Raw genomic sequence first — 19,164 nt, forward strand, 5'->3', positions numbered from 1 at the left:
GATAAACAATATGTATTTCTACTTACATTTCTTCCAAGGAGTGGCAGCCCTTAAAACTTGGGAGGTCCTTTATATTGTTATAAGACAAGTCCCTTCAAAACAGAAAATAGGAGAAACATGCTTAGTTCAACTTTTTTCTACTTGAAACATCTCATCACTTGTAAACATTAAATGGATCGGCAGAAAAGCCTTCCTGTTAGTAACGTTCTGCAGAAAAACTAAGGGCAGTTTAGAGAAAATCTTGAATGGAGTCGTAAGTGTGATCTCTCCACAGTCATCCTAACTAGCCCCATATTATACAGATTATATACACCCAAAAACATAGGAAGACATAACTGCTGTGTCAAGCTTGCAACAGTCAGCAAATAGCAGAAATAAGGCTGTCTATATAACTCTGTAAAATATTGATTCGTTGCTTTTTATTCACTCTATTCATGTAAATCTTTTAAAAACTACATTTCTGTATCTCTCCCCCTTTTTGTCTCTGAATTCGGTGAACAATTTTATTTTTTTTTTTTTTTTTTTACTTTCCTGAAATACTCAACCAGTGATGTAAAGCAAGGAAGCGTGGAAAAAAAAAAAAATCATCCCCAAACTCTCTATTTGGCAAACACTAGCAACTGAAACTAGTGTTCTGTAATTGAAAAGTAATGGAGAAACAGGCCATGCCTTTGTAGTGGCTTCAACAGCTCATGAGATCCCTCCCAACCGACATTTTTGATTCTATAGGCGCTGCTTTCAGCTCCGCATCTGGATATACGCATACCCCAAAACCATACTGTACAAATTCCCTGAATTCTGAGTTGCAATCTGAAAAGGTTTATTGATAATCCACTTTTTTTAGAATAAACTGGATAGGTGGTATGCAACGTAGGAATTTGGTGCAAATTTTTATTTAGCGTGTTGGTACCTCCCCAAGCAGAGCTAGGAAAGTTCAGATTTTCCTGTGAAACTATGCAGCAAAAAGAGACTAGAAACTTGCAAGCAATCTTCAAATTTCTGTTCAAAAGATAAAATGCCATTTGAAAATAAATCCTACCTCATCATTCTTTTTCCCTAGTTTTTATTCTATAAAATAGAACATATTTTTCTCCTCCGTTTTTCAGCACTTGCTTTTGTTCCGAATTTTCCTGCAGGTATCCTTTGTAAACGTGGTGCTGTCTCCCCCCCCCCCCCCCCCCAATTTCATTTTCCAGTTTGGTTTTTTTGCATTTATTTTAACACATCCTTACTGCTTTTTCTGTCTTGCCTTTTTATTACTATCCTCTTCCTAATCCTCATCTCCATTTCTCTTGGTTCCTGATGCTCTCTCCTGTGTTCCCGAACACAAAAAGTCAAAGCACTATAACTAAACTCTTCCTTAACCTCTGCATGTAGATGATTACTGTTGTGTTAAGAATGAATGGTGGCAGAGTGAATTTGAAGATGCAAAGACTGTTCCGCAGCACCACTTTACATATCTTTTATAAAATATGAAAGAAATACAGTGCATCCCTATAAAGCGGACCCTGTTTCAGGAGTATGAGGCATTACCTCAACTCTGCCATGAGTCTTGATTTGAAGAAACAAAAAACCAGAATCAGATTTCCAACTTTGATAGAACTACTAGGATGAGCAATTCTAAGCAATACTTTTGCTTTCAATTAGATTTAATTTTCTTTTAAAACATTTTGATGCAGATGAAAATAGGACCACAATGTGTGTACTTACAAGGTTCGTAGCACCTTTTGCTCTTGGCATAAATTAACAGGAATACTGTTTATCTTGGTCCCTGTTAGAGTTCTGTGAAAAACAAACCCATATATAAATGTTTGCATTGTTGATGGTAGATGGCATAACAAGCATATGTAAGAGCAGAATAAGGATGGTGCCTCAGCTATCGGGGTGCTAGGTTCACCCACCAAAATTTTTTGGTTTGTTTTTTTTTTGGAAGAGGCCAACTTTTCTGTTTTTCAGGTCTGTGAGAAGGGGTTAGTATCAATGGCCTTTTCATAGGCTGTGGTCAGCTTACTCTACTGAAAAAAAAAAAATTAAGAGGCACCAAGGTATCACAGTAAGGAGAGCTATTATGATTAGATTTATTGACAAGAGGAGAACATGTATCTAGTTGCTCTCCAGATCTACTAATCATATTTCAATTGCTTCACAAGAGGCAAACCCAAGAAATTTTTGGAAATTATTTCTGTAGAAGATACTTACAAACTCTCCAGATTAACAGTTCCTGTCAAATTAGGAAACCACTGCACCATGCTGGCACCCCGAATGACCCTAAAAAAATCCCCAGAAAAATTAGCTGTAAACTATTATGCAAAGAATTGTGACATTCAATCCTGCTATGAGGTGCGTATTTTCACTAAGCAGACATTCTAACATCCTTACTGCTTTTGTTAAAATTTTACACATGAAGATAGTCTTTTCACTGCTTCTTATACTTGTAATTTGCTTAATACGGTACTCCTCCATTAGCAAACAACTGGAATTCATCAAGCTGGAAAGAGTCTTATCAATACACGTATGAAAAGGGCATAAACTCTTAGGTAGTTTGTAGTTCAAAGTTTGAAGTCTCACTCCATTTTGCTTTCTCGTCACCCCCAGAACTGGTATCTTTTGAGAGCATGCATGCACTAACCTGCAAAACATTCTCACAATGTACATCCCTGTTCAAAAACCACCTAGGACATACTGCAGTTTGTTTAAGTAAGAACCCGAGCATTTGGCCTGAGGTTATACGTCTTATGCAAGGCAATGAAGATTTTTTTTTTTAAAAAAAAAAAAAAAAAAAGGTTGTAGAACATATTTATTAGAGCTTCTTAAGAAACTGGATATTCCCAACAATAACAATGTTTATAAAAGCTTACCGCAAAAAAACTATAAGGCAAGAGGCAGTCAGAAAATGTAGTTATTTTGCGTTCTTAGCTACAACATTTAATATCCATTTACTGTGCTATATCGTTGAGATGATACTTACAGGGAATGCAGATCTGACAGATTCTGAAATGCTGAGTTCCCCACAAAAGACAAAGGATTATCATACAAATGTCTGGGAAATGAAAAACATGTTTCAATCGCTGTTCTTACAGTCACTGTCTGCTAAAGACTAAAAATAGATGCATGAAAATTACTTACATCGTTCTTAGAAGGGGGTTTCCTGCAAATGCACCATCAGGAATTATGGAAATGTAGTTACTGTGAAATCCCCTAAAGATATTAGCAAAGAAGAAAACCAACATTTAAAAATACACTGCCAGTAGATTCAACCAATAGCCATTTTCTTCACACCTACTCAATTCCCAATCCTGCCAAAAATAGGATTGTAGTTAAATTGGAGTAAGTCAAACTGTAGGAGTAACTTTTGAAGGCATGATTTCTGTCTACTGCACATCAGCTAAACTGAAAATATTTCATTAGAAAGAAACTGTTCTGTCCAAAATGTGATCCTGTGCTTTCTCTCCTCTTCCTCCCCTCTTAAGGAGGGGACAAGGAAAACATGTGTGATCAGTGAATACTTAATTCTGCTATTGGAGGCCAAAACCAGCTCATGATTAAGATCTATGCTAATGGTTCTCCTGAATAAATTGCATGCTTATTAACTCCAAAATCATTTCCAATAGGTTCCCTCTCCAGCTGATGATTATATTTTCCTTTAATTATAGCATCACTTAGCATAATGTAATCTGATCTAGGTTGCTGCATAATGAGACAAGCGTTCTTAAATCCGGGAATTTATTTATTTACGGAAAGGAGAAAGAAAACTGGTAAAAAGGGAGAATAAGTAATACTCACAACTCCTTTAGACTTGGGAGTGCTTTTATGGCTTCAGGGAACTCTACCATGTTATTATAATTTAAATCCCTAGAAGAAACAAAGCAGGAAAATGATAAAATTCTTAATAGTTATCATGAACTGTTAAAATACTTTTTATTTAACACAATTTAATGAAAGTAAAAAGTTCTCAGAACATCTTTAACTAGACCATAGACTAACTTGATTTTTAACTTAGATCTAGTCTTCTGATGTTGTACATGCTTTATAACCAGCTAATAACTTAGGTAAGATGTTTAATATTATCCAGAGGATTATTCATATTAAGTCAAGTGATATCTCCTTACAGCAAAGCTCAGCATTTTTCAACAACTCACAGATTTTTCTTCAACAGAATTGACATGGAAATGAACTAAGATTTCAAAGTTTTAAAAAAAAGTAGATACACATGACTACTCTTTATTAGCTTACTAAGAAAACTTTTCTTTCAGGTTTTATAAAATAAACAGTAAATAAGCCATTAGGTAATAGCAGACCTTGTAGCAAAACCAATTGTAAATATTGAACGGAAGCAGAGGGAAATCTCATCACACTGAATCACTACACATCAGTGATAGAGATCTGTGGAAATCTCAGTTAACCTATCACCGCTCTAGCAGTAACGTCAGGACTGGCTACAATCTTTTTTCTGCAAAAAGGGATTCCTTATGAGAGGGAAAAACATTTTCAGAGTCTTACGTCAGCTGTGCACATTTACGTAGCATCTAATTATTACTTAATTGAGGTTCTAAGAGAATGACAAGATAGTTGGAGTAAGCAGCATCCCTGGACTCATCCAAATTCCTCATGTTAACAGAGGTTGTCACTGGCTTTAATGTGCCCTTGCCCTCCTTCATTTGTTTTATTTATTTAGCATTCTCCTAAGCATAACAATGCACTGCTGAAGGAAATACCGCATTCACTGAGCGAGTTGAAGGGAAATGGGGAGTGTAACCCAAGCGGCTGAAAGCCATTCCTCGCCAAGGAGGTGCTCTGGAGGTCAAGCGGTACTGTGGAGCTAGGAGCTGGCCCTGGGGACACCCAGTTCTGGGCGGGAGCATGAATTGTCAGTGGGGACGACAGACACGGGGCAAGGGGAAGGTGATGCTTCCCACCCCCATCCCGTTTCTGTCCAAAGGAACATAGGCTCACTGTTTCAGATAAACCAGTCCCTCACCTTAATAGCTGCCAGTATTTGAAGTGAACTCGGGTGAATCTCTTGTATGAGAGGCTGGGAACCAGGAGCTGGGCTGTTTTCTACCAGCCTGCAGAGGATCGGCTCAGGAGCTGCGGGGACGTGTGAGCAACAGCCTCCTTGGCAGGCAGTGCCCATCCAGTAATGGAGGAGCAGCAGAGAAACAGCCCGCTGGGGCCCTCTGAGAAACCTCTTATCGTCACACAACAGTGTTGGCAGTGTATCTTAAATGTGTTTAATCCTACAGTAAATCTGAGAAACAAATATTTGTCCCTTATCATCCACAGGGCCACCCAAACGCTTCCGATACATCCATCTGACTCAGTGGAGTGCTATGCAAAGACACACCAGCTAGATCAGGGCTAGGAACATTAGAGACACATCACCTAGCATGACATTTTGCCCAGGCTAATATTTACCTGCTTCTCAACATAGTTAATTAGTTTTGGTGGAGCACTGCACTGATACTAGTCTTCAGTTCCAAAACCTGAGGTGGACCTGTGTCGGTGGTATGTGTCATGCTGTGCACACATGTCTTATTTGCAAAATCTTCACCATACCAGTAAAATAACCTTGATTAAGCTGGGAATGGGACAAACACTGAACAATGAATTACTTAAAGCAGGATACTTACAAGGTTTCAAGGTTGTCTAATCCATCAAAGCAGTGTTTTCCTATAGTTTTTATTTTATTATTATGAAGATGTCTAAAAAACAAAACAAATATGAAAGTGAATGATTTCATATAAGTTAACAAACGAGCAGATATTTATATGAAATCAAGACAGTTAAATGGTTTAGAAAAACATTACATGGTGTGGATTATGCAAAAGAATGTCTTTCACTTCTAAACAGAAATATTTCATCTTCATATGGGAACAGAATAGATTGCCCACAGTCAAGACAACCTATTTTAAACCTTTACTCACTATCCAGAAGTGTGATAAAAATATGATTTAAACATATAAATCAAAGTAATTTTTCATATTCATCCTTGGAGATATTTAAGACTACACAGAAACAGATCTGTGGCAGATAATATTTTCCTCTTTTAGTATCTCTGAAGGCTTTCTCTGACAACCATTGGTTTGAAATATTCATTAGTAAAATGAGATGGCAGGAAAATATACGGCAATCTCACTATCCATAGCCCATTTGACTTTCTGTTTAGGAGATAGTCTTTAGCAAACCTTCAGCGGGTTGTCTAAGTATACATGATATCATCTCGTGCTGGCGGTATAGGCTGTTACTAGACAACTGAGCTAAAACATAGCAAAATATCATTTTCAGTGCCATCCTAGCTTAATCAAAACTGTAACCAAGGAGAGAATCAAAGTGACCTATGAAATACAGTTACAAATACTCACAGAACAACAAGACTTGAAAGGTTTGTAAATGCGTAGTCAGGAATGTGTGTTATTTTGTTAAGAGCCAGCGTTAATGCCTGCAGAGAGGGGAGATTGCTGAGCGGATAGATGGGAACTTCTGTCAAACTGTTGTCATCCAACCAAAGGTGACGCAACTGCACCAGACCCTCAAAACTGTCTTCTGGTATGGCAGTAATATGGTTAGCATCTAAACGCCTACATTAAAACAGAAAGAATTCACATAGTAAACTCACAAACTACAGATAAGTAAAAATGTTGATTAAAGTCCCATTACTCCTGAATAATTTTTTTAAGCTTAAATACATTGTACTGAAATAATTTAATATCAGAAAGTTTGAAGGTTTACTGAATGATGCATGAACACCTTTTCAAGGCAAATGAAGAGCCCACAAAAGAAAGCTTCATAAAAATTTCTTCTCAGACATTTTGAATAAAACACTTTAACATATTCATATGCTTATAATCAGCTTAACAAACTGAATTGGTAACTCTATAGACACGTCTCCCCCACAAACCCCCCAGCTGCTAATACTGGAACAAGTCTTTAAAATGGTAGCTTGATTGTGTATCAAGGATTACAGAGGCATTTACTCATTTGAACTAATTATCCCTGTAGCTACATTGTCGATAGCATCGTATACTGTTATATGCTTTGTTTTGTGGTACTACTATACACCTTAAGCGACTACTTTAGAGAACAGGATTATTAAAAGCAGTTAGGCATCATCCTGGCAAATAAACAGTATGTCATCAACTGAAACTAAGAAATGTCTTTCACTTTTGCACCTGGTCCTTTCTAGAATGCTCCACAAAATAAATGCAGAATAGCACATTAGCACTGTTGACTATTGTATGTTATTGGATTTGCCATCACACTTTTTCCCCCAAACGAACTCCGATTGCAAGCATTAGCAGCAGTAACACATGTGAAAAGCGACTTAGCTATATCTTTCATACAGAAAGTCAAACCACGTGCGACAATTACTTCTGCTACAGTTACCGGCTCACCTATGCTATTGGGTTTCACAGCTTCTTCAGGTTTCAAAGCATCAAAAAAACAATTCCACACCTGGAAACCTAGGAGGCTAAAATGCACGTCCTCGGCTCCAACTCCAGATGTGAAGCCCTCACAACAGGAGGCACAGGTGTTACTGCCAGAGTCCCACCTAGAATCCTTATCCATGATGACTGACAAACCTGATACTGCACTCCTTGTCTGATGGCTTTGGCAGCGACAACAGAAACTCTCAGGCAAAATGACATGTGCTGCTTCCTCATGCAATACGCTCTGAACCAATTTGTTTTTTCATCTTCCTACATTAGCAGCGAAGTTATTGGATAGCATCACTGGCAACCAGGGCAGGTAAAAGGCACAGACAGGGACCAGTTCAAGTTTGTCTACACTATACCACAAAACCAGATGCATTGGGGACGAAAGCGGAAAACCACCCATACTAAAAGCTTAAGCTTGGATTTACACAGGCAGAAGCCCCAGGAATGGGCAGCAGCAAGGGATGACCCAGGAAAGCAGCAAAACATTAATAAAACGCTATTCTTCCTAAGGCGATGAGAGGAAAGGTCAGCAGTGATGGCCCACGAGATGAAAAAAATGAACTGTAACAGCTCCGAGCCAGCACAGGGCCGAGAGCCACAGGCAGTGTTTGACTGTCCTCTGACCTAGAGGCTGTCTTCTCTAGGTCAACACACAGCTGAACCGTGGTGACTTCACTGTAAACATGGAAGAAAACACCTTGGATAACTGCTTTGAAATGGCTGGTGTACCAGCCATGCTGCTGTCTGGGGAGACAAAACATGTATACGCTCCTACATTAGCATCAATGTTCATTACGATACAAATCAGCACAGGCTTTGAGTTATATTAAGCATTCGCTGTGTTTCTAAAGCCATGATCAGACATGCTCTTGAAAGTCTAGCTGGGTTAGTTTAAGAAGTCATTGCCTCCAGCCGTTCATCCCGTCCCTCTCTGGGCTGGCAGAGCGGACCAAGGGACTGCGCTACATTTGTGCCCAGGCACAGTCACAACAGCTTCAATAGTAGTGAAAGTGCTTCTGGACCCCAACGCTTAAAGGACATGCTGAATTCAAAGGCAGAAGACAAGCTTGATCAAGAATTAAAGCACTTAATCTATTCCTGTGAAAGAGAGTTTTGTTGTTGTGATGCACATGGTTTAAGTATTTCAAATTATTAGGGAAAAACGTCAGCAGCTGAATTTTCATGTAATAAAAAAAGTCAAGAAATGCATCAAATTAAGTAATGAATACACCAATGTAAGTGGGAACTTACAAAACTGTCTGCAGTCAAAGGCTCTCTCCTAAGATGAGTGAGGTGCCATTAGCTCTAAAGCTGTACATCAAAGAGCTAATGCCTATGGTTCATATACTGGCATCCCCTTATCATTTGCCCCATGGTCTGACAGGTGTGTACACTATTCTGTTTGAATGCTTTTAGGCTGTACTGAGACTGGAACGTTTCAGAGAAATTAATTGTCTGATGATAATAAAGAAAAAAAAATAGGGGGGGGGGTGTTTAAGGAAAAAAGCCTGTGGCTCTGCTTCAGGGGAAAAAAAAAAACCAACCCACCACAAAACTAGAAATTACCTGTCTTTCTTCTCTCTCCTAAATTCACACACCTCCCTGAAGATCAAAAGAATTATTTTCCAGTGGAATAAACATATCCGAGTCTTCTCTTCAACTAATTTCTCCCTGCCTCCCCCCCCCCCCTTTTTTTTTTTTAAGCGAAGCAGCATACTCGAGAGGCAGGCCTCAATCCTTGTGACTACTTGTCTATGCCTATGTTTGTACTTTCACTGTGCTCCTTGCTAAATTCCATTTACTCAAGCAGACTTCGGAAAACAAACGCACACTGAAGCCCCAAGCCCTGGCTCCTCCTCTCCCACAGTTAAAGCAGAAGATGACCAGAGGAAGGACGGATGCACGCAACGAAGGAGTCGAACTCTTAGCCAGGGAGAACAAAGAGGTTCATGGAGAAGATGACGGACCCTTCATCCCTAGGCTTGCTTTGCCAAGACCTTGTCCCCCAGCGCAGAGGGATCGAGTACCCAAGTAACTCTGCATCTTAAACTGATGGCTCTCCACAGCCATCCAAGTCTGTCGTGTTCATCTTCTCCTGCCCACAGCAGTAAAACTGAGGGGGGGCAAGAAGACCCCCACCCACCGCTGCCACTGAGCAGGGAGGTTTGGAAGGTGAAAGAGGGCACTCTTCTGGCTCTCTGTCACTTCTTTGCAAACATTTGGCATCACCTTAACAAATGCAGTGTCTGAATAGAGCTGAAAGTAATTAGCGATGCCAAATCATAAAGCCAAAGTCAAGGAGAAAGACAGGACGTCATGCTGTGATTATTTGTGCGTCTCTCCCACTCTCCATTTACATAGCGACTTCCTGATCTCTGCATCTGAAGATCACTGTGCTAGCCCAAGGTTTTCCCAGAGGCCGACGGATATATCAACAAAATAGTTGAAAACAGACAGTTTGCACAGAGTTTTCATTGAGCTGCATTTACAGTTTTAAAGGGAAAACCTGTGATTTACAAGTGTTATAGAAACAAGCACGGCATCAAAAGAACCAAACTGGATATTATTATGATTACACAAAAAATAATTTATTGGTGCTGGATTTCTGTTATTAGTTGTCATACCTCAAGCTTATTTTTAACTAATTCAGCCATTTCTGTCTCATCCACTTTTTTTGTGTTCCTTCATGCCTCTTAGTGTAAAAGCCTGATACGCTACCGTTATTTTTTCTTTTTTTCTTCCAAACGGTTAAAGCTTATTTACATTATGTTCACTGCACAAAATACAGTTGAAATGCTTCTATTTAATGTGAAATGCACATAATGGAGTACTTTGTGAAACAACTGAAAAGCAAACCTAAGATATTTGACAACTTCCACAAAATATTACAACTAAGGACCACACCTTTTCTTTACGTTGGGATAAGGGAGTATTCACCAGCTCCAATAACTTGCAAAGTACAAGTAACATTCTTTGCTTGGACTGAACTTTTACAAAGACTGTCCTTTTCCATTAAAGTGTTAAAGATAAGACTACGTTCTTTAAATTAGAGCTTGCAACATGTACTTAAATTCCTTAATCTTTCAGAAGCTACTCCAATTCCAGCTTCCCTATAGGCACTGGCTTGTGAGAGACCTTTACATTTTAGTCTATAAATTCAGAGTTCACTTGCAGAGCTGTCATCTTCACTTTTATTACCTGTCAGGTTCCCTGCTCACACAAACTCCAACTCCACAAGAAGAAAGAGCAGGAGGATGATAGAAGCCTACATATTCAGCAGCTCTTACATCAGTATTTGATATATTGGTAAAACAAGTAAAGAACATAGCAACTTAAAGGTCTTCAAACAATTAATTCAGCTTTAAGGAAACTGTAAAACTAAATATGAACTCCTACCTCAATTCAAATGAATAAAAGTTCCAAAGTCTAACACATGCATATATGTGAATTTTTGTATTTATATAGTAAAATAGACACATACAAAATTACCATTCTGACTCCAGAATATTTCAAATTTTCATAAAGTTTTTCACTACAAATCTCAGGCCAGGCCTGCCAGGAGTACGTTAGCATATGGACAGCAGATACCTGGGAGGTGGCACAGCATGGCATCCAGCCTTTTTAATACAGTACGGGGGGCAGGGGGGGAAGGCAGGAAAAAAACTTTGATAAACTTATTCATTTCTGAAGCATTGGGAGCTTAAGGAAGGAAAAAAAAAATAGTATCACCAAATCTCCTCAGTGTTTCCTCGGGACATCCCAGCCAAGTCCCCTCCTCTCCTGGTCTCAGAAGCACCCCTGCACCGCACCGAACCGCAGCAGAAACTGCTGTGCCAGACACTTGCACAAAAGCAGGTGTTTGCCAAGGAAGCGGGCACAGCAGCACTGTTACTGGGCACAGCATCTACTTACAGGGTTAAAAAGGCTAGAAGGAAAGGATTCTCATGGCCCCGCTTGGGCTGGCCAGCAGCACCGCTTAGAGCAGGCCCCCTACAGCCCGCATCCCTCGTGGGTAGCGCCGGGGAGGCCTCCAGGACCACGCTTGCACATCTCCTCCGGCTGCCCAGTCCCTCCGGTGCTGCTCCTCTGCTGGGTTCTTTTCCCATCCTCCGAAAGACGCCAGGTGCTAGGCAGTGAGCGTGCCTCCCCGCCGGAGCAGGCAGAGGCAAGGCAAGAGGCAAGGCAAGAGGCAAGGCAAGAGGCAAGGCAAGAGGCAAGGCAAGAGGCAAGGCAAGAGGCAAGGCAAGAGGCAAGGCAAGAGGCAAGGCAAGAGGCAGAGCATCCCTCGGCCGCACAGGAAGGGTCGCACCACAGCCAGGCTGCGAAACCTGCAGCTTTGCGTGATCCCAGCCGGTCTGGAGGGAGCAGGAACGTGAGGGGGAGAGCCAGGCACAAAGCTCAGTAGGGGGAGAAAAACCACCCCTGTGTTTTGCTCTCATCCTGTAGTCTCTCCAGGCATGTTATGGTCAACCCTCGCTCTGCCGGGGCAAACCACCAAGAGCATGCCAGTGGCCATCGCTGTAGATGCTCCCCAAGGAGCCGGCCACGCTTCTTGCCGCGAAGCCCACCTGGGTGTTGCGGATGCAAGATACATCTCATAAACGTCATCTTGGTAATAATATTCATTATGAACGTACTGCCACACATTTTGTTAACGCTATTTGCCTGGGAAGATGAGACTGTCGCAGATTCGTTTGCAGCTACTGTCCCAGCCTCGCTAGCTCTCATCTGTGACCACCCTCGGCCTTCCAGGCTTCAGCGACTGGGAAATTTTAACAGCCTCGTCCTAATAGCAAGAGTTTAATGTTGATGTTAATAAAAGGAAAATCACTCCCGACTCTTGTGTTAAACCACTTCTGCTCAATGGCGATATTAAAGAACTTCGCTCTTTAAAGTGCTCCTTCACAAACCACAAAGAAATCACTCAAATAACACTGGAGTAGATATTTAGGTTTTGAAGTTGAGTACTGATAAGCCTGGTACCTAGGAAATTCTGCTACAATGCAAGGCAATAAACCCACCATGTTAACAGAGGTACTTTAAAATACTCAGTGCGTTTGCTCACTGTATCAAGCGGCAGCTCTCTGTACCTTATGTGTTGATAACATCCATACAAGGATTTGCTTTATTCAAAGACAAATGTACAGCAACTCTCAGAAAGTAATGATACATGCCAAAGCTATTTCAACCACCAGTACTGATGTGCCAGCATATCTATTCTTCCATTTAAACGTTTAAGATGGTACCAGAGATCACAGTTTGCTGCAAATTACCTGCAGAGGATTCAGCGGATCTTTACCTACATGCTGTGTAACTTCCACCGTCCCAGTTAAGTTTCTTATCATTCTGTTTCTAAATAATTTCCCCGGTTTTATTTAAACATTAGCAATTCCTTAAGCAAGCCCAGACAGTTCAAAAAAATAAGGTTACAAAAATCCCAGAGATTCCTGAAGCTCACAAGAAATACCCATACCTCACTCTCAAGAAAACCAGAACAGCTTCTAAAAGTGAACATGGCACAGAAAAATGAGATTCTTGTCATTCAGCAAGTATGTAAACTTCACGAAGCAGTATATTTAAACTGCTCATATTTAAAGATTTTTCAGCACAATTAAACATGCTCTTATACATTCTTTACTCTAAAAAAATGCAAGGGAGAAAAGCGTATTCAGCATATTTAAGTTTGTATTGTTTTTGCAGGTTACAAAGAAAATGTGTGTGAATTTCTCCCTTTCCCATAGTTTAATCCTATAGCTTAACACAGACTCACCTGAGGGCTGGTCCTCTTTAACCCTGTAATAACAGTGAAGTAGGGAACTAAAAAAACCTCTAGAGAAGACGACCCATTCAAAGTTGGTTACGTGAAAAACCACCTGCCACTGTTAATGGTGCATACTACATATAAGAACATATAACACTTATTAACTTCATCTAGTCGTTGTTAATGAACACCTTCCACAGCCTCCCAGACAAGATTATCCTTACAGATAGCCCTGTCCTTCAAAACTCTGTAATCCAGAATCACAAAATTATCACCAGATGCTATAAAACACACTTTAAGAAAAAATTAGCAGAATTAGGAGGGAACTGTGTATTTTTTGATACAAGGCAGTGTTTGCATTGTCCTCTCCAAATTCAGGGATGTTCCCTTCTGACACCTTTCAACGTGCTTATGGTTTACGTTACTGAAATTGTCACCAACATGAACTACCGCTTAAAGCTGTGCCATTTCATTGTGGTACCAGCAGAATGTTTCTAGATTTGATCTGGGTTTTGTTTTGGTTTTAATACATACAGATGTAACTTGATCTGTATAAGGAATCCTTCCTAAAATAAGAAATAATAATAAGGCTACAGTAGATATGTGCTATAGCACATTTAAAATGTGTCCTGACTGAAATATGCCTCCATCCTCTGTCCCCACCCTTTTCCATACATTTTTACCCTGCAAAGCAAGATCCTGCTCTCATTTCTCTCAATCCCATACTAGGACCCCAGTCTTTCCTGCCTGGGCCAAGCCGATTCCCTCTCCCAGAAAATGTAATCGCATTCCAGTTCAGCACGTTCATGCCTCCTGCCGCATCCTGCCTCAAGCCTGCTCCAGCCTTCTGAGATAGGAAGGCAGACTGCAAAACTGGTTATGATCCTGCAGCGGAGGCTGCGAGCAGACCAGGCTAGGGAGCCAGAACTGCTACCGGGTACTGCAGAAAATTACTGCTGACCACATGCATGAAGACACTTACCCTGCAGCTCAGGTGAACACCCACACAAAGAGAAAGGCAGGAGCTATCACAGTCAAGTACCGCACTGGCACGGTCCCACTACCCACAATTTGGGGATCTGGCATAACAGCGTAGCTGCAGTGCTTTGAACTGTCGCTGCAGAACGCTCTAATATTCCCTGCACGTGGGCATGTGTGCACATGTGCAGGGACAGTAACTCCGTGATTCCTGAACTACAATTGTAGTAAATTGCCTCTGATACGTTAGCAGCTATTGACAAGCTTTCAAAAATGACTCCTGCATTTGATGGCAAACGCCTAGTAAAATTAGCAGCAATGCAGTTTTTGCGTCTAAATGGAACACAGTTCTCCTTTCCAAAGCATCTGAAAGTCTTTGTTTAAATAACGCAGTTCCAGTATTCATCACACACTGAACATTGTACTAGAATATTCTGTGCTATGACTTAAAATTCATATGTAGCTGGGTTTCTGGGGTGAATCAGAGCAACCCTAGAAGTTGCTGCAGTTTACAGAACCACTTTACAAATCCTCCCATTCTGAGTCGAAGCTCAGAATAAGCAGTGTTACCAAAAAAAGTCATCGCAGTCAAATATGCTTGTTATGCTAAGGCACCTAAACAAGTGACCCTCTGAAACGGCCTCCCGGTCCTTTCAGGCTCTGCACACGCTGCGGGAGCAGCACACCCACCCACTGCCTCTGGCTCTCCATATGACCCTCGGATCGCCAATAAACCTCACCGACACCATTTCCGGATCTAAAGTACGAAGTACGCCACTTCATTACCTTGTGATAACAAAAATACACTGTTGATGCTTTGCAGTAATTGAAATGCACCGAGACTATTGTTTACATTTGTGAAGCTCCTTATTTGTCAGGTTTTTCTGCTACCAAAAGCCACGGGCACAAGCTGGGCAACCGGTGCCTTCTGTCTCAGTAGCGCAGTCCCACGGTCCCAGACAGCATGGCATCTTTCAATGGGAGAATACATCACAGAATCACAGAATCGTATAGGTTGGAAAAGACCTTTAAAAGCATCGAGTCCAACTGTAAACCTAACACTACCAAGACCACCACTACACCATGTCCATAAGCACCTCATCCAAACGTCCTTTAAATACCTCCAGGGATGGCGACTCAACCACTTCCCTGGGCAGCCTGGTCCAATGCTTGACCACCCTTTTGGTGAAGAAATTTTTCCTAGTATCCAGTCTAAACATTCCTTGGTGCAACTTGAGGCCATTTCCTCTTGTCCTATTGCTTGTTACTTGGGAGAAGAGACCGACCCCCACCTCTCTACAGCCTCCTTTCAGGTAGCTGTAGAGAGCGATAAGGTCTCCCCTCAGCCTCCTTTTCTCCAGGCTAAACAGTCCCAGCTCCCTCAGCCGCTCCCCATCAGCCTTGTGCTCCAGACCCTTCCCCAGCTTCGTTGCCCTTCTCTGGACACGCTCCAGCACCTCAATGTCTCTCTTGTAGTGAGGGGCCCAAAACTGAACACAGGATTCGAGGTGCGGCCTCACCAGTGCCGAGTACAGGGGCACGATCACTGCCCTACTCCTGCTGGCCACGCTAGATATCCTGCCAGATAAACTTTTCTGGGGTGCTAGACCGCGAGTTTCCACTCAGTAAAACTCTTACATTTTGCAAAATTTCCTCCATAAATAAAGGACTCTATTCTAACTCTCTTTCAGAGGCCAGAGCTGGGAAAATATCCAATGTAAACAGAAAATAAAGAGCTGTCGTGTAGTATTCTGAACCAGGCTGGCTACTCGCCAGCTAGAATATAAACATTAGAGATCATGAAGCTCCTGTAACCATCTTATTTCCAACCAGGTATGTTTACTGGGCTCGTTAATACATACAGCGTGGCAACCGTCTTCCTACGCAGCTAGAAGTTGGAGCACATTAAGAGAGAAATGGGATAGTTCAACAGGAGTTGCAAACCAAATGATTATCAATATACTATAAAGTTTTATGAGCAAGTAATTTGTGTCTTCACCAGGAAAAAATCCCCCTAAAGCCTACTTCAGAGCAAACTGGGAAACTGCCAAAAGAGAGTCAGTTAAGTGATGTTTAAACTTGCAGGTTTTGGATGGAGATTATATATTAAAAAGGTAGAAGCAGGTTTTCTAACATCTATTCTGCAAAGAATTATTTGTTTTAGAAGAAGATCACAGCAGCTCAGGGGCTTTAAATTCATTTTTGACACAAATTCCTTTGGGGGAAAAAATTATCACTTTCTTCCTTTTTTTTTTTTTCTTTTTTAATTAATAAAGCAGCATGCTGGCACTTATGTTTCCATGTTCACACACAAAATTCAGAGGACCAGCCCTACATTCCTTTGCCAGAAGGTGCTCCCTGCATTAGTAGGGGATACACATAACTACACTGTAATTTTATGAGTGATGCAATAAACCAAAAGTTTTCCTGAAACTTGTTAAAATGACAGAAATGCATTCTGGCAAAGTAAACAAATTGCATCAGAAAAATGCTTTACATTTCTCACTACACTTGTCTCAAAAACCAATTTATTCTCAAATTGCTGCCAATTCTAACAAATTACGGTGATCTTGCAATGCAGACATATCGCTCTTGGGAACAGAGAGAGGGACAACCCAAAGCGTAATCCACACCAGTGGAAGAAAAATCTTTCTGAGCTTCTGACACTGACGGCTTCCAGACTGGGTTTGCCCCCCATATTTCTAAAAGCTATTCTGAAAACTCAATCTGGTTTTCCTCAGAAAGAGAAGTAACAAGTATTAACCCAATTTTCTCCTTTTTCACCTTCCTTGATACAGTTTATCATCTGCCTATGAACAACCAAGCTCCCAGGAAGGGAAACCTCACCACACTTTAAATTGTTACTATTATTTTTTAATTACAACGATATTATGTCAAGCTATTATACTGGTTAGATTATATAATATTACATAATCATTCCATTATTTTTTTTCCAACAATTAAAATGTCTGCTTTTTTTAAAAGGCTCTAACATCATCTTGTTTCCAAACATATTAAAAATATATGAATTTAAGAAGAGAGAGATGCTAGCTTAATTTATACATGCATTATTTTTCCCTTAATTTTGTCTCTTCCCTTTTGCACATAAAACTACCATCAATTCAGCAACTGGAGATTTAGTATTTTAAACCTTAATTAGAGAACAAGCATTACTGTAAATAAGTAGAGAAAAAAGCATGTTCATCGAAAATGAAACGGATTATTTGTAGAAAACAAGAGTATTTACTAAAGTAGTTTCTTTTTTGACATCACAGAAATGCTGGAAGCCAGGAAGGAGTTTTGTTTCGTTTTGGGGGTTTTTTGTTTGGTTGGTTTTTGGTTTTTTTTTTTAATAATTACTAAAGGGTTATTCACATCATGTAATTTGAAGGACTTTTATTACAATGCATAGTATTTGCACAGAGCAGACTGCTGCCCTCACACCAAGGTGTCTTCCTCTTCTACACACACACTAAAACAAGAGGAAAACGTGGACATTAAACTGGCAAAATGGCTGCAAATGGAAACCTCCATCCGTCCTACTCTTGGATCCAAAAACCTGGAAAAGTCCATGCCAACTCACGGCAAACTCGCTGCTCTCTCCTGCTACGAGCTGCGTGCTTCCCGCGCTCGCCGTCGCGCGCAGGAGATCCCCGCTGGTGAGCAGCCCAGCAGAAGCAGGTCCGTGGCTGCAGTGGGAGGTGGCACGGCCCTGCACTGCACAGGCTCCTGCTCCCCAGCGGGATAATCTGCAGCCAAACTTATTCTGCCCGCTGCTGCTTACTGTGCTTTCTTCAGATGGAAAAGGCGAGAATACCTGAGCAACTGCGAAAAGGTAGTGGCCAAGATCCAAGTCTAGGGAATGCAGAAAGCACCCTTGCAAAAGTTGCGCAGTAGTTTGCAAAGCTATTTTGCAAAACTGATTCCCCCCCCAAACTATTCCATAATCTGATGCAACACTGAAAGAAACAGGATCTTAGGCCAGAAACCTGAATTTTGGCACAGAGGGAATAGATAATCTGCCCTCTGTCTCTGTAGGTAAGTAGAAAGGAGGAAAAATTTTGAAGCCCTTCCCCCCTCCACCTCCTCATCACAGTGATAAGCATCTACCACCTAGAGAGCTGTAACTAACTATTAAGGCCTGATTAAGATGCCTTATAAAACATAATAAGCCCTGAGATAGTATAAGCACATATGAAATATCTTATGAGCAACTAGCAATAATGGCTGAGGTGTTCATAACCGTCTGCGTGATTTCAACACCTTCCAGTAAACCCAATACTATGCATGTCTCAAGCAATACTCCTTCCCAGAAACCCCTTTCCCTCCTCCAGATACAAAAGACTTGGGCATGATTCATTTTTGCACAACATTTTAAAATTGCTTAAACACCTTAGGACATGCAAGGAGGATGATAAATGTTTAACTCCACCACCACTGCATTTATACGCCAATCTTGTACCTGGGTTTGGGTTTTGAAAGAGTTTGGATTTGGGTCACCCCACCAAAGATAATGAAAAAATTCTTCATGAACTTTACTTGGGAAACTTTTCTCCATTTGAAATTGCAATATCAGAATGTCCAGGTACCTTATTAGACATACATGATTATACTTCAAAACCCTATAGAATGAAGCAAACGTATACACAGTGACTGAAAGTGGAACTCGGAGAACAAGGCAAGAACAAAAGCAAAGTAAGAAAACTTACAAGGATTGTAAACCGCTTAATCCTCTGATGGCCTCATTAGGTATAGTCTTCAGCTGATTGTTCTGTAGGGTTCTGTAAAAATCCACTGTGTTAGTAAAGTAGAATTTGACAATAATCCTTATCAACAGTAGAGATGACAGAAGAGCCCACGGTCCTGTTACGGTTTCACAGATTTATAGTATATGTCAAAGCGTGTAGAATTATCAAGACCAGATACCCAAAGGCAACGATGAAAAAAGAAAGTGGTCCATTTTGGTTTTATTTACAACTCATTAATTAC

At 40.8% G+C, this 19,164-nt stretch overlaps 1 protein-coding gene across 1 annotated transcript in view; it reads right to left on the minus strand.

The window, feature by feature from the left end:
- The window catches only part of LGR4 (leucine rich repeat containing G protein-coupled receptor 4), an 82,968-nt gene that overhangs the window by 10,869 nt on the left and 52,935 nt on the right, over positions 1–19,164 (minus strand). The window contains exons 4-12 of the mRNA XM_075502032.1: positions 18,885–18,956; positions 6,363–6,578; positions 5,631–5,702; positions 3,784–3,852; positions 3,127–3,198; positions 2,969–3,040; positions 2,200–2,268; positions 1,711–1,782; positions 27–92 (exon numbers count right to left, since the gene is read on the minus strand). Coding sequence (XP_075358147.1) covers positions 27–92; positions 1,711–1,782; positions 2,200–2,268; positions 2,969–3,040; positions 3,127–3,198; positions 3,784–3,852; positions 5,631–5,702; positions 6,363–6,578; positions 18,885–18,956 — 780 coding nt within the window. The remainder of the gene's footprint in view (positions 1–26; positions 93–1,710; positions 1,783–2,199; positions 2,269–2,968; positions 3,041–3,126; positions 3,199–3,783; positions 3,853–5,630; positions 5,703–6,362; positions 6,579–18,884; positions 18,957–19,164) is intronic.

This window comes from Mycteria americana, chromosome 5, assembly GCF_035582795.1.
Source record: "Mycteria americana isolate JAX WOST 10 ecotype Jacksonville Zoo and Gardens chromosome 5, USCA_MyAme_1.0, whole genome shotgun sequence".
Lineage (NCBI taxonomy): Eukaryota > Metazoa > Chordata > Aves > Ciconiiformes > Ciconiidae > Mycteria > Mycteria americana.